Genomic DNA, 22,981 nt, shown 5'->3' with positions numbered 1-22,981 from the left:
TTAATATAACATTTATCACCAATGCATGTTTGAGCCTTCACGAAAAGTCAAAAACTTTTTTCCAAAGTTTCCCATTGGATTGCCTCTCCAGTAGTGTGATAGAAAGTTGCTCAAAATCTAGAACTAGTATTATTATTATTTGTAGGCTCGAAAATATCTTTCGCTATTCTAAGTTGTGAAAAACAGATACCCAACCTGTTAACTTGACCAAAACACTTGTTAACAGGAGGCTGCTGTGCTGTTCTCGTTTGGGTCTGGAAACACTAACTACTAACTAATTCATAATAGAAAAATTCAACCAACAAACATGAGCCCCTGTTGTTAATTGCAACTCCTCCCTGCCATTGACACAAACTTTAATGGTGAAGAAAATTCATCATTCAAACTTCAAAAATCAGACGCACCAACAAATTAAGAAGCCAGTTAGTGTGCTTCTTAATTAATAGTAACCCAAACCACAAACAAAACATTAATTAATTAACTAAAAATTAATGCTAAAATTGGCAAAGACGAGTTTTTTTTTTTTAATAAAATAAGAACAGCCAACAATAAAGAAACTACAAACACCCCTTGAAGATGTCATGCCACCACTAGAGCAGGCACCAAGCAATCAAGCAAGCAAGATCAACCAAACCAAAAGGCAACACTAAGCATAGGGAACCCCAGAGTACAGAAACAGAGAAATAGAGATGCGCCGAACCCTAACATAAGCATGAAGATAGAACCCAGAGGAGAAGCACCACCAAGCTGAAACTTGAACCCATCGTTTAATACTAGTACTAGTACTAGCATAAGAAAGAACCAAGTGGAGTAGCAAACAGTGCCATAAAGCCAGAGAATATATTATATTTTTAAAGGGAGACATTTGGATGGATCTCACAGGATTTGATATTATCATACTCTCCATAAATCCACTGCAAATGACTACCAAAACCAATTTGAGAGAATGCACCAAACACAGGGAGATTGCTGCTGGGAGATGATGGTGATCATTCCCTTGTTCATCATCAAGGCAGCCTCATGGGTGAGACTATTAGTTTTCTCTGCAGCCGCCATTCCTTTGCCCCCTAGGTGGTGTCATGTAGGCAGGGGGTTGGCAGGAGATCTGGAGGAGCTGAGATTCATTGTGGTTGCTTCTCATTTTCATGGAGTGGGATTGGGTAGGGGTGGGAAAGAGGACAGGAATCGTGTTCAATGATCAATCTGGCTACTGGTTCTTCTAAGTTCGAAGTTGCAAATGAGCCTCTGGTCTGCCGGAAGCCAAGAAATGGCATTACCTTCTTGCTGATTCTAGCAACAGAAATTCTACTAATTTCACGAGTAAAAGTTTGCCGGAGAGCCCTGAGGAGATTATTCTGAGGCAATATGATCTGAGTCGAAAGGGGTTTTTGGAAGATACTATTTCAGCAATGAGAAACTTGAGTTATGGTGAGTGTAATGGGGTCAAGCATGGCTATCACAAACCTCATTAGCTTTTGGCACTTTCACTGTATCTATGCTTTTCCAAGACTTGTACTAAGTCATGGCAAGGCTGGTCTACTAAATGTTTTCATGAATGGAAGTCAAAGCTTTGGCTAGTGATTCTTAGTTGTGTTTCAGTTTGCCTGGAATGGTGGTGGTATGAGTTGATGATAGTGCTGGCAGCATTATTGCTAGTGGCAACCGAGGCGGTGGTCACCATGGGAATTCTCATGCAAGCGACTTCTATTGTCCATATCTTCCCTTGGGCATTGACCTGAACACAAAATTTCTTGTTATTTCTCTTAGATGTCAATCATCTCTCAACCTCTGCTTGCTTGTTTTACCTAGTTGGTTCTCATCAGCACAATTACCATGAGAACAACACAAGCTATTTGAGCCTTGTTGTCCTCATGGTGATTGTGTTGATGAGAACGAACTGAGCAAAAAAAGCAAGCAGAGGCAAAGAATGATTGGCATCCAAGAGACTCAACAAGTAATTTTGGGTTTAGAATCAACGCCCAAGGGATGATGAAGACAATAGAAGTTGCTTGTATAAGAATTCCCATGGCAACTACTGCCTCGGCTGCCACCAGAAGTAACGCTGCCAAGACTATCATCTACTCATATCACCACAGTCCAGGCAAACTAAACACAGCTAAGAACCGCTAGCCAAAGTAGCGGTTTCCATTCATGAAAACATTCAACAAACCACCCTTGCCATGACTAACTGCTAATCCTGGAAAAGCATAGGAATGGTATGTGATAGCCACAGCCATGGCTACTCCTCAGGTGAGGCCTAGACGGTAGATGAACAAGTAGTTGACCAAGGCATGAAGGGCCAGTGCCAAAACTGCGCTGAGTATTAGGAGAATAGTTGCAATTCATTGGTACAATTGAGACAGATTTTAATGGCAAAATTCATCATTCAATTTTGAAAATTCAGACGTACCAACAAAGGATCAAACTAGATGTGAATATGACCAGAAAGAAAAAATATTTTTGCAAGTTTGGAAACCCCAAAAGATATGCTGCATGCTGTAGCAGCTGAAGCAATCACAGCATAAGACAGAGAAAGATAAACCTGTAAACCAACAAAGATTGTTTAGCAGACATTAATTAAAAATTAATGCTACAATTGGTAAGAGTAAAGATGATCGATTGTTTAAATTTTTTTAATGGAAAAACATTTGAATGGATTATACAGGATTTGGTATATCATGCTCAACATAAATCCATTGCAAATGATTACCAAACAGGTATTTGAGAACGCACCAAAATAGAAGGTACAATTGATCATTATCATATTTTGCTGGTACAAATTAAAAGAAAGATGTAAAATATCATTCTAATTTTACCATAGGCCAACACAATCTCATATGTAAAATATCACCAATAATAAATAATAGCTGTCGTGGACCAAATATTGAAGAAAATGTAAAAAAAAAAAAAAATAATAATAATAATAATAATGAATATGTGCACTTGTACCACATTAGATGTAAAAGAAAAGGTAAAACAACATAATTGAAAAGATGATATTACTCACATGTTGTCTTTCTTAATATTATTTACTACTTTGGTTAAAATTCAAATTAAACACAGTTGATAAGGCTGAATCACTAGGAACTCAGAAAGATAAAAGGTTCCAAAAGGCAACCAATACATCAACAAACCATCAATCCATTCTGACTACGGAAGCACATAATCAAAATTGTGTAGATGCTTGAAAAACCTTATATTGTAAGCAAATATAACGTACGCTACAAAAAATTGAGAAGAATCCCACCATTAGAATTATAAAATTAAAAAGAATCCCACCATTAGAATTATTTTTGACAAAAGGAAAGTCGAATTAGAGGTAGCAGCTTTTGATAAAAGTTGTTGGAAGAGTTTATAAGTTAAGCTAGCCGAGCAGTTATAAAAATTTTAAAAATGGAGAGCCAAACAACCTCCTTTGGGTCTAAATGAACTATGAATTTAAATATATATATATATATAATAGACACACACATACTAGAAACCAGGCACACGCAATGCATGAGCACAAGTCATTTTTGGTAAATTTAATTTTAATTTGGTTAACATATAAAGTTTAATATCTATATATGAACTCAATTCTATAATGAGCAATACACACAAAAATGAATGGTATTTTGCAATAGTCAATTTATTTGTGTTTTTGGATAATGTCAATTAATTTATTAATCAAATTCAAATGCAAAGCTTTGGAACATTCTAATGTATTATCTCAAAAGAATTACATGCTACAAAGTTAATCGATTTAGCAAGCTTTACTACTTCTCTAGGTTGGGATTTAATGAGGAGTGGTAACAATACGGTGATGCGTTCGAATAAACTGAAAGCAACAAATCAGGTGTCAAGGTGTGTTGGACAAATAAATCATCATCCTTTCTCTTAAACTTGGGGTGCTCTTTTTGTTGTAGAAGAAACAGCCTGTAACAATGTCAGATTGCAAATGAATTGAAAACTGACATTGTTACAGTCTGTTTTGTTCTACAACAAACAGAACACCCAAAATTTAAGAGAAAGGGTGACGATTTATAGAAGTAAAATATGAAAATATCAAAGTTGAAAATAAACACAATATTGTTGACTAATATGTTAAGTTTTCATATTTTTTAGATAAAAAACCAAAACTAAACACAAAAAAATTAAAAACTGAAGACATAAGATAAATAAATGAACTTACACTGCGGAGAATGCCGGCGGCGCCTTCAGCCATACAGATCGACGTCGCGCATGCTGCTACCGCTGTGGTTGTAGTGCTTGTGGCTGATCCAATGCTAGCAATATTGACCGTAACTACGGCTGTAGATTTCACTTCCAAAGTTGGTTTTACTGTCGACCGTAACTACAACAAATTAGAAAAGCATAAACGAAGTTGATTTCACTTTCGACCAGACCAGCGCATAAACCCTAAGCAACCTCTCACACAATCATAAACTCACGCAAAGTCTAGAAAGTTCTGAAAACCTTTTGAAAAAACCGCCGTTGACGAAGACTACCTCCATTCTCCGGCAAAGGCAGCTCCGGATGAGGTAGCGTTCTCCCTCAATCAGAGATTTCCTGCGTCTCGCCGCCGATCGGAAAAGGAGAAGGCTCTCCCTCTACTCTCTCTCTCTCTCTCCCCCCTTCAATTTCAAACACAATGTATAATAATGATAGTGAATTCCACCGCCAAGCCAATTTGTAGCATCTCTCTCGGTAGCTTACGTCGGGCACGTGATGAGGAGAGAAACAAACGAAGCTTACAACGGATGCTCACGTTTTCAGCACCGCTTTAGTGCATACATCAGCGGTTCAACTTGCCGACAAAATGAAATTACCTTTTTGCCCACGGCTACAATGTCTTCCAGTTCCTTAGAAACTTGCATAGACGAGACTACCCTCTTGTCACGTTTTCAGCACCGTGGATCGAAGCTTACGTCGCTCGTGGTTTCAGCTGGATTCCATGCAGCATCTCGTGTAAGCATCAATTCCCAAAGGAAAATTCTATTGTCACCCGATAAATTACTCTTTCTAGCCCACTCTACGTAAAAGTATGTATTAATTTTCAAATATTTATTTTAACCCCAATCCATTACCTCTTCTTACCACCGCCTCAGCTCTCTTTTTTTCTCCAACCCCATATACACACACAAACACATACACCATATATATATATATATATATATACACACACGATTTCATGGCCGTGGCCATGACAGTTGCGGCCATAGAAACCGACCCACACACGATTTCATGGTCGTGACCATGACAGTTGTGGCCATAGAAATCGATCCACCACCTCAGTGTGTGTGTATATATATATATATATAAATGTATGTGTGTGGGTCGGCCCTGTGTGTGTGAGTGTGTGTGTATATATATATATATATAAATGTGTGTGTGGCATGACCGACCCATTCTCTCTCTTTGCGAGGTGGGTCAACTTCCATAGCCACGACTGTCATGGCCACGGTTATAAAATCGTGTGTGTGTATATATATATAGTGTATGTGTTTGTGTGTGTATATGTATATATGGTGCGGGAGAAAAAGAGAGAGACAAGGTAGTGGTCGGAGGAGATAATGGGTTGAGGTTAAAATAAGAATTTGAAAATTAATGCATAATTTTGCATGGAATGGGCCGTGAAAGTAATTTGTCGGGCTGTCAATAGAATTTTCCATTCCCAAATTACTATTCTTACGGTCTATTGTGAGTTCCCAATTTTAATAAAGAAGAAAAATTATAGGTGAAGATTTTATTTCATTACACCGAATAAATAATCAAACTCACAATCTATTAGTACAAATATTACTTTATCATGGTCTAACCACTTAGCTTGTACCCTAAAAACAATTTCGATATCAATCCTTATCCTTAACAAATGTAATTTTCAAACAATTTATAAAAATATTAATATTACACGTTTTTTCAATTGAGCATCCTCTCGATGACTCATGAATCAATATCAACTTGACAATTCTAGGTGGACTGTGGACTTATTTTTTATTTCATTTTTTTTATAAATTATTTAAGATTTCCTAAATTTGCTGGTATATTAATCATGTAATAAATTTTAAATTTTGTCAAGTATATATTTAAACTTATATATTTGTAACAATTAAATTTAAAATAAAATTTAATTTTTTACTTTTACAAAAATTTATCAAAAATTCAGAAAATGATAAATTGCACTTAGACCTCTCCAATTCTAATCTTGTCACTTAAATCTTGATTAAATTAATTAAATGATAATTAAGTAAAATTAAAATTTGAATTTAACCAAGCAAAATACAACAACAAAAAAATTAACAAAGAAAATGCTGAAAAAACCTTTAGGATGCTTGGTCGAATAACCAAGTTTTATTCTTCGCATTTTTTGTACTTAATTTTTTAGTTTTACATTTTTATCTTTGGATTAAATTTAGTTTTACTTTTACTTAATTATTATTTAATTTAGCTTAATTACAGCTTAAGTAGTGATCGTGTTAATAATGGAGGGGGTTTGAATGCGATTTTTCTTTTCTTGAATTTTCTCATTTTTCTAGCTTTTTTTGATGAATTTTTGTAAAAATAAAAAATTTAGTTTTTTTTATAGAAACTTACTACATTTTTTTAATTTAATCCACTTGTTAAATTAAAATAAATAAATACAAAATTCTAAAGAAAGGTATTGCAAGTTTCAACCCGATCATGATAATCGATTGTAGTATTTTTCTCAACTAACACTACAATCTCGCTTAATTTGTCCAAATCACATTTGGTTTTGTAATTGGGCCAAATTAAGATGAAGTTTTAATTTATTTTGGATCATTTTCTTATCTTCTTATTTTTCTCTTTACTTCTTTTATTGTGTTCTCTTATCTTTGTGTAGGATCCTTCTCATTTTTTCTTGAAACTTTAATATTTGATGGTAGAGGAATCAAGGCTCATCGACAATGTAGTGAGAAAAAATAATGAGGAGGCAATCAAACGGGCGACGTCAAGGTGAACACTTAAGGCAAATCTAATGGTGACGGAACAATCGACATGACCTTTCACTTTCCTGATCACTAATGCAACCATTCGTCTTACTGTCACTCTTTATCGTATCGCCGATGAGTCTTGCTCTTGGATATCCAATAATTTATGCAAAAATAGAAGTGAACAAAATGGGAAGAGAAAGAGATGAGAAATAAAATATCAAAACGATACTATTTTAATTAGTCCATATTGCAAATTACAATCCAAATTGATTTCAAGTATTATGATTCCCTTATTTGTTAATCTTTATTTTGAAAATACTTTTTATATCGCTTACTTATTTATTGATATGTGTATTTTTAATCTTATAATAATATTATAAAAAATATTATATTTACAAATAAATCTAATAAATAACTATTACAAATTATGTAACAGATGCAAAATTTATAGTAATCACACCCTAAATTAACAATAATTCAGACATAATTTTATTTAAAATTAACGATGAGAGTTATTTATAGATATAATATTTTTATAACCTTTTTTTATGTGTCATTAAATCTTGACGTGAGCTTACAACAAAATTAGAAAAAATATATTTTATGGACACACGTATATACATATAGAGGTAAACTAAATTAAGATATTATAAAGTTAGAATTGAACATAAAATTTGATATATTATTAAAAAATTAAATTTGTTAAACAATTGTGTATACTATTAAGAAATAAAGATTTACTATAAAATTAAAATAAAACAAAAAATGTAACATTGTACTGTCAGCATACAAGATATTTGAATTTCTTTAACGGGTCGCAATGGAATTGCAGCTGCAAACCCAATCATTAATCCGAGTGCAATTTTATTCACTCTCTTTAACGAGGGTGAACGTAATCCCCAACGCATTGAGGGTTACAAATAACAAAAAGGGAGGGTCTTTCTGTTATTTTTAACTCCATTTCTGTTATTTGTAACCCCTAAAGCACTAGGGATTACGTTCACCCTCGTTAAAGAGGGTGAACAAAATCGCACTCCATTAATCCGCCTTGTGGTGACGTGTGGTGTGCGAGAAAGAGACTGAGTACGGGGACCGAGAGAGTGGAGAGGATAAGGATGGTATTCTTGATAAAGTTTAATATATATGGCGCCTTGTTAATAATTAAAAATATATAATATTTAATTTTTTATGAGTAAAATATTAATATTTTGTATTTTAATTATTAAAAATTATTACTTTTAAGTTTTTATCATGACTAAATATTAGTGCATGTATGAATGTGTATATTTTCTCAAGTTACATGCTACATGGATTAATAGTTGACATGATTTGAATAAACTGACTTATATGTTGTATTTTTTTAATAATTAAAAAATATGTAATTTGGTTCATAATGTGTAAAATATTAAGATTTCGTATCTTAATTATTAAAAATTATTATTTTAAATTCTTTGACTGAGAATAAATAAAGTTATTATCTATACCATGTAAGACATATACGTAAAAAAAAATAAAAATATTATGTCATAAAAAAATTAAGTCAGCAAAACATATCAAATTAAAACTTACCTTGATAGGAAAATACTAAATTACCCATAGCTTAAAAAAATCCTACATGCCAAACACTTAAATATTTAAATCATCAACCCGAAAAATACTACTTTATTCTATTCTCAATAAAAAAATATGATATGACTAATCTCTATTTGCTCTCTTTGTTGAACTCAATTCCTTCACTCTCGCACTCTCTTGTTATATCCTTATTTGTATCTCGAGGTAAAGGCTTAGGGAAAGTACTATCGATGCATCATGGCAAGATTTATCATTTTGAAATTAATAACCAATTATCCACTTAAGGAGTGTTTGTTAATTAAGATTTGAGGTGGAAAAGTTAAATATAGGATATATCTCGGAGTTCTATCGTTTTCAACATATTTGTTAAGCTTATATGACTATTCTTGAAAAAATCATTAATGACATCTTATATTGATTTTTTAATATATACATATCTCTCCCCCCTCAAGCTAAGTATATATTAATTATTACATATAAGAAAAAAAATGACTTCTTTGTTCTTTAATGTATTCCAAACAATTTAACAAACAGTTTGATAAAAATATTTGAATGCTTCCCAACTTTATCTTGACCATTTCAAATATTGATCCGAAAACCATTCCAGACTTATTTTAATACTTCCTTATCTTGCTCATTTTAACAAACGCTACTTTAATAAACAAAGACAAATATTTACTGCATGTTGCACAATACATAATTTTATTTGTCATAAAGACTTTTTAGATAGGTTATTCATTGAAAATTCATCAAATAATATGGTATTTGATGATATGTTGGACTGAAGTCAAGATCAAAAAGCTATACATTTTGATGTTAGTCAAACATCTCAAATGAAACAAGTCATGGATCAAATTACTACACAAATATGGAATGAGTATCAAAGGTCTCGTACATGAGTCTATAAATTTATTTAATTTTCAAACTATGTTTATTTTTAGTATTTGTATTAAAATTTGTAATCGAATTCGCTTATTATTAAATTATTTGATGCAATCTCATCATTTATAATCACATTATTTAATACCAATTCATGTATTTAATTTTTATTTTAATGCTCCCCGTTTATAATCACATTTTGATCTCACTCATTTTTTTTTCAAGTCAATTTTTTTTATTTAAAATTAAATAATTTTAATATTTTGAATAATTAAATTCATTTAATAAAATGTTATTTTTAAATTATTTTCAAAATAAAAAAGAGAATGCATTTTATAGTTTTATGTTTTGAGATTTTTTTTTTCAAAATGACAAAGAAAAATGCATTTCTAATTTTTTGAAAATAAACTATCAAAACAAAAAACTGAAAATTAAAAAGTAAAGAGAAGGCAGGCTAAATTTCTAAATCATCAACCCAAAAAATATTACTCTATTATATTATAAATCACAAAATATGATAGAACTAATCTCTATCTATTCTTTTTATTGAACTCGATTCCATCACTCTTATATTCTCTTATTATATCCTCATTTGTATCTCATGATAAATGCTTAAAAAAAATATTATTGGTACATTATGACTTACACATTGAGCTACACAAATTTGTTAAAATGTCTAAAATATTCTTCACATAAGTCGATGAGACGTATGACAAAAATACCATTCACCCAATGTAATGAGGTGTGAGAGATATTTTTATCATTTGTAATACATTGTATAGGTCAAGGGATACCAATAGCATGGTCAAAAGCTTAAAATAATAAATTTGAATAGTTAAAATATAAAATTTTGACGTTTTGTACATCAACGACTAAATGTCATATTTTTTTAATTGTTAAAGAAAGACAATAAATCAATTAATCTATTCAAATACTATTAATTAGTCATCTATGTGGCTGACACTTAGAAAAATAGATACGCTTATACGTGTACTAACGTTCTGTTATAATAAGAATTTAGAGTAATAATTTTTAATAATTGAAATATAAAATTTTGATATTTTATATATTAAAAATTAAATAATATATTTTTTAATTGTTGAGAGGTAACAAATTTATTAAGCATTTTGGTAATTGCAGTTAATTAACAGTAAAAGAACAAAGGTGACACGTAATAAAAGATGTAGCTAGAATTTACTTAAATATCGGGCTGGTTTAAGCTTACCATTTCGAGGGGGGCATTCTTAATTTTATTTATTAATTAAAAATGTGTTTGAAGGTGAAGGCTAATGCAAATTATATTTTTTGTTCAGCCGAGGCTTTGGAGCCCAGCATAGGCGACGTTATCAGCTCACATTCACACCATTCTGTCTTCCCTTCTCGCCCAACCGTTTCTTCATCCGAACCCTTCCGTTCGTCGCTCTGCGTTCAACCGTCGAACGATGATTAGCTTAACGCCGAACTTCACAGCTCGACTCTCTCCCATCGCGCTGCGACGTGTTCCTGGCGGCCTATGGAGAACGCCGCTCACGTTTCGACCTCCGGCGACTCACAGGGCATCGGGCAGAATCGTTTGCATGGCGGTGCGTTCAGTTTCCCCATATTTTCTTGATTCTTGAACTTAGATTCCGTAGTTTATGATTCTTCCCTGATAGCACTCTGTTTGCGTTGAAAAGAGAAGCCAAAATATCAAAATTTCTGTTCCTTCGTGAGAATGCCGTCGAAAGGGGAAATTGCACGCTCTATTTAGTTGGTCTCTAACGGTGATTATGATAGAATTGCAGGAGCCCTACCTAATAACAAAGCTGGAATCTGCCGAGAAAACGTGGAAAGAACTATCGGTAGGGTTCCATTTCTTTATTTCTTTCTTTGTTGTTGTTGTTTTTTTTTTTTACTGTCTGTTAAGGACTATTTGTGTTTTTGTCTTAGATTTGGTACTTTTATGAGTGATTCACTTATTTACCACTTCATTCATTCTTCCCATATACTTGTTTATGCCAATCACGTAAGGTGCAATAATATGCTTATTTTCTTTTAATTTGTTTCTCTAAATCCTCACCACCCCTTGGTTCTTGATTGTGCTATTTTTTTTTTTCCCTTTGAAAATTGATAAAAAATATGGATGTTTAGTTCCCGTGACATGGACAAGCACCTTTGATATTCTAGCAGGAAAAAATAAACAAATGGAAGGATGGAAGGAAAAGAAAAAAATGAAAAGGAAAAGGAAACTGAGTTTTGGTCTCCTGGCTTAGAAGAAACGTAGGGTTCACAAGTATATTGTTGAAAAATAACAAGGGAACAACAAATGCATAGATGGCCTGCTAATCTCATCTACTGATTCATAGCAAGTCTTGAAGAACAGGAATAGTTGAGGAATGTTCTTTTGCATCTTGGTTTCATAAATAAGAGAATCGTATGCAAAATATGGGCATAACTAAGTTGAGGGCGTTGCAGTTGATTTGCACCCAAGTAATAAAAGGCAAAACTAGAAATCAAGTTGTTTGTAATGAGGTTGGAGTGATACCTATTGAAGATGATGTGCATGAGATATGTTTAATATAGTTTTGGACATGTGATACAAAAACCTATGGATGCATGAGAGGAGATTAGATGTAATGAAAAAACAAAATGTAGCAAAAATAGTCAGAGAAAGATCAAAGAAAACTTAGAGAAACTCTTAAACATGTCATGAGATATATCCTATGACTTTACAAATGATGTGATCATGGATTGAAAAGATTGATGAGCTAGAATTCATGTAGCCAACCCAACCTAGTGGGATTAAGACTAGGTTGCTGTACTGACTGTAGTTTATATTTTTATTTTGATTATTTTTTTCTTTCCATCATGTTAGCAATTCATCACAAGGGGCTGTGTACATCTCTCTACTGAGATATATCATTGCATCGGTTGACATTGCTCATCTTCTTATGAGCTCAAACTGGACATCTGTAACTGTGCCCATTGCCTTTTAATTTGACCTATGCAAATTACATTCTCATTTTGAATTGGCCTCTTTTCAAGAATGTGTTCATCTGTGCATTTGTTATTTGTGTATCTCTGTCTATTTAGCCTTTTATCATGGGCTTTATCAGGCCAGAAACAAGCCTAAATCAAGTATACTTCACTTATAGTCTAGCTGCTATCCTACTATTTATTATATTTTGTCTTTTTTGTTTGAGTGCATCAATGATATATAAACCTAAAAAAATGTATTGACTGCATTTTCTTATTTTGCCATGCCACTCTGGTAGTTCATGTACTGTTGCTTGCTGATGGTGTTGAAACATTCTAATCTTTAATGCAGGTCAAGCTGGCTGATCCAGATGTAGTCTCAAATCCTAGTGAATACCAAAAGTTGGCACAATCTATGGCGGAGCTTAATGAGGTACTGCAGTTTCCAATATTCTTTATCTTTCTCATGATAAGAGACTGTGAAACACTTATTTTGCTTTCTTCAAACTAGTAGGTTGTGTCAACCTACAGGAGATTCAAGGATTGTGAAAAGCAATTAGAAGAAACAAAAGGTTACCCAAGCCCCCCATTTTGTGCTCCTGCTCAATATTTCTGAAAATCTTTAATAATTTTTATGGCTTCATTATCTTCATACCAGCTCTAGCGAAAGAAGAAGGTGGCGATGATGACATGGCAGAGATGATAGCTTCTGAGATTGAAACCTTGTCCAGTCAACTCCAAGAGCTGGAGGAGAAGCTCAAGGTTTTTATATTATAATTTATTTTGACATTTATCAGAGTAGATATGTAGACCTGCTAAGCATTGGCAGTCCTCTGTGCCTCTAGTTTTTAATATTTTTGCCTTCCTCTAAAAATTGATATCGTCCCAAATTGTCAGGTATTGTTGCTTCCTAGTGATCCCCTAGACACAAGAAATATATTGCTTGAAGGTAAACTAGTTTTTTCATTTAACAGGAAATCTCATCTTTGAGTCATTCTCTTGGCTCAAATGCTGGTTGAACTTCTATTTTTCCATGAAATGTGCAAAAATAAATGAGTGGCTATGTAATGGAAAAACTTTGAATCAGAAGTATTACATACCATACATGAAGAGATGTGACCATTGTCATCTAATATTGTTCCTTGTGAATTGTGATTAGTAAAGAGAGATAAGTTCATTTTTATGCTACACTGGGAGAAAAATATTAGGCTGTGTTCTTTCTGCGTTTTCAATTTTTAGTTTTGAGTTTTAAATTCATTTTCAGTTTTCTGTTTTGATAGTCTATTTTCAAAAAACTGAAAACGTGTTCTTTTTGTCATTTTAAAAAATTATTTCTTAAAATATAAAATTAAAAAATGCGTTTAGAGAAAAATTATTTTATAATATTTTATTCAATGAATTTAATTATTAAATAATAAAATTAATTCTTTTAAATAAAAATTTACTATTAAAATAAAACAATAAGTTTGATTAGTAAATTATTAACATTTGAGTGATAATTTATATTAAATATTATTATACATAATATATATAATATACTTAATAATATACTATATGTTATCTTATATTTTTAATTATAATATAGATATATTATATTTTTTAAATTTTAAATAAATATATAATTTTATTTTTAAAATTTAAGAATAATTTGTTTTCTTTGTTTTCTTTTTTTTTTTCCTTTTCTTTTTTAGAGCCAAAACATGAAAATTTGATTGTGTTTTCTATGTTTTGGACTTAGAGATTGTTTTGGCTGAAAATAACCAATTTTTTTTTTGTTGTTTTGGGTTTTCTTTACAATTTTTTTTATTATTTTCGAAAGTGCTTTTGTAAAAATAACAAAGTAAACTCATTTTTATTGTTTTAAAAAATTGAAAATTAAAAATGACCTGAAAACAACAAAGAGAACGCGGCCTTAGTTTTGTGCCATTCTGTTTTTGTTATTGTTTATCACATGTATCTACTTGTGAGTTGTAACTGTACCCACCTGCCTCAGTTCAACCCCTTTCCTCCTTGCTACATATGCAGCAAGTGCATTAAAATATTAAAGTAATTAGTTTTTATAAATTGTTGTACACAAATAATAAGGTGGTGTTCTCTTTGTGTTTGAGTTTTGTGTTTTGACTTTTGAATTCATTTTGAGTTTTGTGTTTTGAGTGTCTGTTTTGAAATTTTTAAAAATGCGTTCTTTTTGTCATTTTGAAAAATTATTTCTCAAAACAGAAAACTAGAAAACGCGTTTACTTTGAAATTTTAAAAACGATTTTTTTTTTTGTTATTATGATATTTTATTTAATAAATTATAAATTTGATTCAAAATTTTAAACTATAAAATAAAATTCAAATAAAAAAAAATCAACAACCTTATAAATATCATTTAAAAAAATTAATACAAATAAAATATATCACATATTCAGTTTAATAAATAAATAAAATAAAAAAATTAAATAACAAAACAAAAAATCAAATCAGCCGCAACTCATCTCATCTTCTTCGTTCTAGGGTTTTCTGGGGGGGGGGAGGGGGGTGGCGGGTGGTCGCTGTGGTTATGGCAGTGAGGGGCGCTGGTCGCGATACTGTCGCGGTGGCGATGAGGGGCTGGTTGCGATGGTGGTGGGGGGGGGCTGGTCGCGGTGGCGATGAGGGGCTGGTTGCGATGGTGGTGGGGGGGGGGCTGGTTGCGGTGGCGTTGGCTGTGGGGTTGAAGGTGGCGGAGGGGGGTGCTGGTCGCGGTGGCAGCTATGGGGTTGAAGGTCGATGATGGTGGTTGCGGTACTGGTCGCAGTGGCGTTGAGGGGCGCTGGTTGTGGTGGCGGTGGAGTTGAAGGTCGGCGGCGGCGGTGGCTATGGGTGTCGATGGCCAGAAGAGGAGAGCGAGAACAGAGAGAAGATGGGGGGAGAAGGAGAGAGAGAGGGGGGGGAAGTGGGTCTGCGTGTGCCCGCGGGGGGGGTTGGGGGCTGTTTTCCGCGTTTTCAAAATGTTTTGTGTTTTCAGTGTATTTTCACTAAAAACGCCCAAAACAACATTTTGTTGTTTTGAGTTTCCTTAACAAAATTTTTGGTTGTTTTTAAAAACGCGTTTTGAAAAATGATAAAGAGAACGCATTTTCAATGTTTTCAAAAATTGAAAATAGAAAACGGCCCGAAAACGGGAAAGAGAACAGGCCCTAAGTTTTCTATATTTAAATTGTCAACCCACTTTTGTGTTTATGTACATTTATGTCAACATTTATTCTATTTTTTTAATTTATGATTCGTGTATTATCGAACATTTTGTTTTTCTAAATCATGAATTAAAGAATAAAAAAAGATTTAGGTTTGCTGGGCTCACCCCAGGCCAGTAGAGTTAATCCTGGGCCTATGGGCTGTGCTGCTTGTTTGACATCTCTAAGTTACTTATCTGTGTCTGATTTGCATTAAGTGCCTTATCATCGATTCTTTGCTTGTTTTTGGTGATAGTCTATTTTTCTCACTGAACTTTTTTTATAGTCTTCATTTAATGCACTCAATTCCTTATCCTTTTTCTACAGTGAGGGCCGGTACTGGTGGTGATGAGGCTGGACTTTGGGCTGGTGATCTTGTAGGTACATTTCTCTTTCCTCCTATCAAATCCATCAATAATATATCAAGCCTTTATCCCACCATGTGGAGTTGGCCCCTCCTCCCAAATCCATCATATGCAAAAATTCTGTTTCTCTGTATTTTAAATTCTGGTCTATGCAAGTTTTTTGCTTCTACTTGTTAAAGTCTGACATGACATGGATATGGAATATAAATTATCCTTTGCTTATGGATACATATATGTGGCCTTGAGCTTGATGCTTCATCATTGGATACTACACTGGCAGAACCAATCTCCTGAAGTAACCATACCGTTATGACTTCCTTAGATGAAGAATCACCGAACCACATCTTCTTAACTTAACAGGAAACCATTGTTAATGAAGTTAATAGAAAATTCATTGTGGAGTCTGAAGTAGCATCCTTTTAAATCTGAACTCTTCCTCTTAGAATAGGTCAATAAAGAAAGCTTGCTTTGAAGTCCTTAAAACACACCAGCACAAATTTCCAAGCATCTCCTTTGATGCTAACTTCTTTGATGTCTTTCAGGTACGAATGTATGAAAAATATAGTGAGCGTAACTCATGGAAGTGCACCCCAGTTTCAAGCTCTGAGGTAGAAGTTCCACTTCCTTGCTTAATGTTTGTGCTATCTTTTCTATTGCCACTAACCAAATTCTTTTCTCCTCTTAAGGCTGAAAAAGGAGGATTCAAGACATATGTCATGGAGGTCAAAGGAAAATGTGTCTATAGCAAACTAAAATATGAGTCTGGTGTTCATCGGGTCCAGCGTGTACCTCAGACAGAAGCTCAGGGCCGTGTTCATACATCTACAGCCACTATAGCTATTATGCCAGAGGTATATATTTTCTTATGCATTCAGTACACCACCTATATTTGGGCTTTGAAATGATTTTACATGTCAGTCTGGGTAGCTTAATTATAATGCTGGCAGAACTAGTTCAACATTGTCAGTGTTACTTTGTAATATCCACTTATCTTGACACCAGGATGATCTAAGTACTTCTTTCCCTATGAACAGATATCAGATGTTCAAGTTTCACCTTCATTGTGTACTTTGTATTGGCCTATCAGACTGAACACAAACATGTGGGATGAATACAACATGACATGGACATGCAGGCATGACGATTCAAAAGGATGCCACATTTAACATGCTAGGGATATACTTAACTTGTATACATAATTGATGAATATATATGGCATAACTTTTATGCAAATATAATGAAAATGCAAAATTAGGGAGCCATAATTTCATATTTTAAATGTTTAGCATTCCATACGCATGTTAATCACATGCCATAAGAAATAATAAAACTTAGCTGAAAAATTATTGTTGCATAAAAATGAAAAAAACATTTGTCATGGCAAAGAAAGAAGAAAAAGTCAATAAGCCATGAAAAGCTAAAGAATAGTAAAGCAGTTAGAACAGATAATATCCTGATAGAAGAATGAAAAAGTGTGTTTGGGGTTTTGTGTGATAGTAAAAATCTATTAAAAGCTCCAAGGAAAAATTTATAATATGGCTATATCACCACTTTTTTTTACTGCAGTAAAGCATCAGCATGTGCAAAATACGAGCTTAATGAAGATGATAATGTTGTAATGGATGTGCAGTCATGTAGGAAAGGATAGAAACAAAAATTAGGTTATTCATAATAAGGTTGGAGTGGTATCAAAGATAAGAAGCGTGAGATATGATTAAGATGGTTTAGCTATTTGAAAAGAGGATTGATATAGACTTTCATGAGGAGAGTGGATGGAATGGCATAATTTTTTCTAGCAAAAGAGGTAGAGGATGACGAATAAAAACTTGGTTGGAAACTCCTAGGCGCGATATGAGTTATATGGGTATTATAGAAGATATGACCATAGATAGAGATGATTGGCGAGCTATAGTTCATGTAACCAACCTACTTAGCGGGATTGAGGCTTGATATTATTGTAGACAAATGGAAATTCATAAGAAAAGAAAGCATTTTATGGTTATGGAAACTAGCGTTTTATGGTTACAGATTGGAAAGTATTTAATGTGATCCTTAAATCCAATAGGATGTCCAATGAATAAAGAAGAACATGTAGTGCATATTTCATCATCATCATCAACTGCATCTTATCCTAGCCAAGTAGGGTCGGTAGCATGACATTCATAATATCAATTGAATTTTCAAAGTCATATTGACAATATAAATCCATGCAAAAAGAACAATCTAGCAAAATTTTACACCTAGATGCCCTAACTGACACAACCCTCTAGCGAGGGAATGGCGAGGTAAGGTTCTAGCACCCATCTTTATATGGAAAAATTTCATGAGATGATGGTGAATGAAGATAATTGATATGGTCAAGTTCTATCACATAGTTAATATTGCAAAACCAACTTGTACAACCTGGAAACACCACATCATCTGGTGCCTGTTTAAAAAAAAGAAAGAAAGAAAGAAAGGAAAGAGCGTTGACAAATATTGTTGTTCCAGGAGTGTGTTTGCTTATATGAATATGGCATGGTTCATAAACTTCACCTGGTTATTGCAAATGCTGCCTCTTTTCTTCTTATTCTTCATAAACTTGATGTGGTAATTGCAAATACTTATGTTCTCTTATTCTCTTTATGCTCTCCTCAATCAAAGCATCACTTGATGTTTTCCGTTCTTGGTGTTCTTGGTTGTCCTGCCACATTCCTTTTCAGGCTGATGAAGTTGAGGTGGTAATTGATCCAAAAGATATAGAATTAACAACAGCAAGGTCTGGCGGGGCTGGAGGTAATATCAGAAATTCTTGATTACCTTCTTGTTAAGAAATCAACTTCTGTTATGTGAACATCTTAATTTTTCTATTCTTTAATTTTCTTCTTCTGAACATATATCTCATGCAATGAATTTACCTTGCAGGGCAGAATGTCAACAAGGTGGAGACAGCTGTTGATCTTGTCCATAAACCAACTGGGATCCGAATCTTTTGCACTGAAGAAAGAACTCAACTCCAGAACAAGAACCGAGCTCTTCAATTGTTGCGAGCAAAATTGTGAGACTTCATCAGATGAGCAAAGTTGTTATAGTGCCTAATATTATATTTGTTTATATATTCTGATTTTCTGAGATGGAGATGGCACAGAAGACCAATGTTGAAGCAAGTTACTGTTTTATTATTGTTATAGCCATATGATTTTTCTTTCTGCTTCTCTTTTCCATGTCATCTTTAACATGGGGTATTTATTATACAAGCATATTACACTTAAGGTTGTCAGTTTATTGTAAAGATAGAATATGCTTATAGCAGTTATGAACATAGCATATGCTTTTTAAGCATATGTGGGAAATTAGTTGCTAATTGAATTTTTCTTTATTTGTTCTTCTGTTTCCATGGTTCAGAGTTGTTTTGGATGTGATCTCTATTCCCATTGCTCCTTTAATCACTCTTTCTGTAATTCTCACTCATGCATTCCCCCCATAATGGTTCCTGATGTTTCTATATTTTTGAATTTGCAAGAGATCTTACTGTGTCTGGGGACAAGTTTCTGTAAAAATTTACAGTCCTGCTGTTGGTACGCAGGAATGGTGGGACACACATGGTAAACTAGGTCAACCCTAGCACCCTATCAACTTGAACTGATCATCCTGGGCACTATGAAAAATCTACTTGAGGAAAAATTTCAGAAATGCATCCAAAACTTTATGGCTGCAGAATAAATTACTATCATATTTTGAAGTGGGACCCCTAACATGGTCCTTATTGCTTATGGTGTCTCTTTTTATCTTCTTGTATTTATATCACTTTTTTGTTTTCTTTATTCATCCAACAAGCCTTTTGCCCAATTACTTGGGGTAACTTAAATTTGATAAATTTTCCTCAAGTTGACTCTATAAGAAGTTTTCTTTTGTACTTGATGCATGTGTTTTTACTTCAACTTCCTCAGTAGGCCAGGACCTATGTTTTTGGCCAAATTCCTCAGTTACAGTTATTGAGATGATTGATGATCCATGACCTTGTTCCAGGTATGAGATTAAAGTAAGGGAGCAGCAAGAAAGGATAAGGAACCAGAGAAAATTGCAGGTCTGAATTCTTTGCTTATGGGAATTGTTGAATCTGAATGGTACAGTGGAAAGATTGTGGTTGTGCTGAGTTTTCTCCCTTGGCAAGCCAATATGCATGAATACGTCCTGCTACCTTTCAATATGTTTTCTTGAATTGATTCGGTTAATATTATAACTTAACTCTTGAAGGAAAATTCTGGACCATCAAAATTAAACCTCTGGTTACTTTAGCTTTCAGTTTTTGATTACACAAGAACTCGCAGTGTTCCTTTGAGATATATATCTAGAATTTTTGCCTCTTCTTGTTACAACAATATTATTGCTTCTTCATAGAAACTTTCATATTTCTTAGATCATGGCACTCAAATATGTTATACCATAATAGCGTACATTGTTTGACTGTTTTCTTCTGATTAAAATTACCAACTCCTAGTATAAATTTTAAAATTTTACTTCAAAAAGTGCAATAAGACTTTTCAGAAGTACAGAAGTTGCCCTGCAGAATATCTGCTAATCTTTTTGCCTGGATTCTCTGTTTTTCATTTCAAAATTTTGTTGATATAACTTTTAGAAGTAATAGAAAGGATCAATGTGATGTGTGTGTGAGAGGGTAGTGCAACAGCCACTTCTGGTTTTCTTCTATATGAAAAGCCGTAGGTCCTTGCTAAGCAAGAATAAAAAATGTAGATCAAGTATTTCAACATATAGATTTGACTAACAAATTCTCACAAATCCTTTTGTTATCTTATAATTGTTTTGGCATGATGATGAAATAAACTGTGCAAAAAAAAAAAAAAAGTAGAAATAATCTATGTTCTATACTTTCTTGTGCTACATGATACGTTTTTTTTTTTTTTCTTCCCGGTATGCCTTACATGATGAAATTGTATCAAAGAGTATAAAAAGGACAACATATCAAGCCTTAGTCCCACTAGGTGGGGTTGGCTACTTGAATTCTAGCTTGCCAATTATATCATCAAAGAGCAAATGATTGGGGACAATTGATCTTGGAAATGCTAAACGGTAAACTTTTAATATTGTTGTATTCAGTCATGAACTCAGGAAGACATGGTTATTGTCATTCCAATGTTTGAATTTCTCTGATGAATAGGATATGGCTTCTATTTTACACATCTATAATTGCAATTCCCAATATATTGAGGGGACATTATGGCCTTATTCATATCGTGTTCTTTAGTTTCTACTATAGTATTATATATATATATATATATAATATGCAAGCTCACAGAGCATTCCTTTTAATTGAAATTTAAGGTTGCTAAGTATTCTGATGTTTTGATGATTAAAATTTAATGATCAAGTTTATAAAAAAAAATGACAGGTGGGTACAGGTGCTCGAGCTGAGAAGATTAGAACATACAATTACAAGGTACTAGCACAATGTTTTAATTCCCTTGAGCTCAATATAGCATGCCGTGGACCTTTGTTATTTTACAGGACCCTTTGAAAATTTTGAGCCCTTCGTACGTGAGATAGGCAATAAGAAAGCGGCTATGTATGTAGCCATGTCTCTTCACCTTTTGTGAAATAATGTATAGTAAACAAGAGCAAGGCGGGGTTTGGAAATGCAGGATTCCTGCTTCAATTAAAACACGTACATTTTAGTTAATTTGTTGGTTTATGTCTCTCTTAATAAAGTTGGGTGTTAGGATTTAACTTCTTGTGATATCTGCCACCAGGACAATAGGGTTACTGACCATCGACTCAAGATGAACTTTGAGCTCACTTCATTTCTTGATGGTGACATTGAGACAGCAGTCGAGGTACATTTGCCATATTTTAGAATGACTTTAATTTTTAACATGTCTGATGATTTCACATACATGCATATGCCCCTCCTGGATGGATTTGTGAGTACGATGTCAAGTAATTTTCGAGAAGGTTGTAATTTTCTTTTGAATACAAAGATACCGGCCAATGGCCATCTTTAAAAACTACTTCTTCTTCCAGTCTTGCTCGGCTCTGGAACAGAAGGAACTACTGGAGGAACTTGCAGAATCGGTGGGGGCACCAGCTAGCTAGCTCATCTCGCCTGACATCCATCCTGAATGGTTCCAGTTGCAGGGAGTGGGGTGTGATGCAGAGGCTTCCGTTCATTCGTAAACCTGGTAGGTTGTTAGATGACTGTGATGATGTCGAGCTAAAATTAAAAAATCTGTTCCTTTTATGAAAGACGACCTGTGTCCATGACTAGGGATCCATCGATCGTCAAGACCTGATCCTATCTATATAGGAATTTTTTGTTTGAATTCATTATGGCCATTGGATTTCTTGAAATCATCTTTTAAATTTCTATCCGTAGCAGATGCTGCTCTGTATCTGTTCGTTCTTTAAGATCTCTCACAAACAAGGATTACTGTTGTTTCGATGAGTAAAATACATTGTGGCTTATGAGAGAATGGTTTTGGAATTCTCGTATCAATGCTTAGATGCCATTGATAACTACAACAAATCCCTGCCTTATCTTGAATGAATGGAAGAATTCTTGTAGAATTAAGCGACAACTTACCCTTTTAATTACTTATTGCATTTTAAATCAGAAAAAAACAAACATTTATAATTTCAATATATGTTTATTTAGTAGTGTTTAATCTCATTTACTTGTCTGATAACTTGAGGTGGCAGGTATGTGCAATTATTTTTATAATAATAATTCAAAACTCTAATTGAGAGATAGATAGATCAGGATGGTTGTATTAATTAATTATGTTTGTGTTATATATATATGTTATTGTTTATATCTTTTAGTTACAGTTTGATATTTCTTTTAATATTTTGTAAAGAAATAAATTTCGACCCGGTGAGAAGACTTCTGCATTAAATTAAAATTTAAGCTAAAAAATATTAAATAAAATTATTTTTTAAGACCACAATTGTCATCTTTTAAGTAAAATTTTATTTGATTCATGAATATGAATCAGATTTATAAAAAATTAATAGTAGGAAATCTAAAATTGCTGATTTAAAAAAAAAAATCAGAATAACCCAGAAAACATTTAGGTGAATAAAA

The 22,981-nt window shown here is 33.3% G+C and overlaps 1 protein-coding gene and 1 long non-coding RNA gene across 5 annotated transcripts; one reads left to right on the top strand and one right to left on the bottom strand.

Annotated features, from left to right (window-relative positions):
* Window positions 1-146: 146 nt before the first annotated feature.
* LOC127797413 (uncharacterized) lies at window positions 147-4,629 on the bottom strand. Of its 2 annotated transcripts, XR_008022219.1 has the most exons (4): window positions 4,456-4,629; window positions 4,172-4,333; window positions 2,411-2,542; window positions 147-2,311 (listed from the first exon to the last, which is right to left on the bottom strand). It is a non-coding gene; the product is annotated as an uncharacterized LOC127797413 (long non-coding RNA). The 2 variants fall into 2 exon arrangements; XR_008022218.1 differs by having other exon boundaries at window positions 148-2,542; window positions 4,456-4,628.
* Window positions 4,630-10,701: 6,072 nt separating this feature from the next.
* Window positions 10,702-22,852, top strand: LOC127803945 (peptide chain release factor APG3, chloroplastic). 3 transcript variants are annotated; one of them, XM_052340606.1, is made up of 16 exons: window positions 10,703-10,966; window positions 11,168-11,224; window positions 12,691-12,771; window positions 12,853-12,910; window positions 12,997-13,100; window positions 13,236-13,287; window positions 15,866-15,915; window positions 16,446-16,511; window positions 16,590-16,754; window positions 18,394-18,492; window positions 18,606-18,678; window positions 18,808-18,940; window positions 19,912-19,969; window positions 21,293-21,340; window positions 21,651-21,734; window positions 21,922-22,852. In XM_052340606.1, exons 1-16 carry the CDS (start codon window positions 10,826-10,828, stop codon window positions 21,991-21,993), a joined length of 1,341 nt encoding a protein of 446 aa, XP_052196566.1. In that variant the 5' UTR covers window positions 10,703-10,825; the 3' UTR covers window positions 21,994-22,852. The 3 variants fall into 3 exon arrangements, with proteins under 3 accessions (XP_052196584.1, XP_052196566.1, XP_052196575.1); XM_052340615.1 differs by lacking the exon at window positions 18,394-18,492 and having other exon boundaries at window positions 10,705-10,966; XM_052340624.1 differs by lacking the exons at window positions 13,236-13,287; window positions 15,866-15,915 and having other exon boundaries at window positions 10,702-10,966.
* Window positions 22,853-22,981: the final 129 nt, after the last annotated feature.

Source organism: Diospyros lotus, chromosome 1 (assembly GCF_014633365.1).
Source record: "Diospyros lotus cultivar Yz01 chromosome 1, ASM1463336v1, whole genome shotgun sequence".
In the NCBI taxonomy this organism is placed as follows: Eukaryota; Viridiplantae; Streptophyta; class Magnoliopsida; order Ericales; family Ebenaceae; genus Diospyros; species Diospyros lotus.
Note: the sequence above shows the minus strand (reverse complement) of the source record. Positions and strands in the feature narration are given on the sequence as shown.

Excerpts from the sequence above, each read along its gene's own strand:
- LOC127803945 (XM_052340606.1), top strand. The coding sequence starts at position 10,826 with ATGATTAGCTTAACGCCGAACTTCACAGCTCGACTCTCTCCCATCGCG. Across the intron at positions 11,225-12,690 it reads AAACGTGGAAAGAACTATCG|GTCAAGCTGGCTGATCCAGA; the intron begins GTAGGGTTCCAT and ends TCTTTAATGCAG. Across the intron at positions 18,493-18,605 it reads TTCTTCATAAACTTGATGTG|GCTGATGAAGTTGAGGTGGT; the intron begins GTAATTGCAAAT and ends ATTCCTTTTCAG.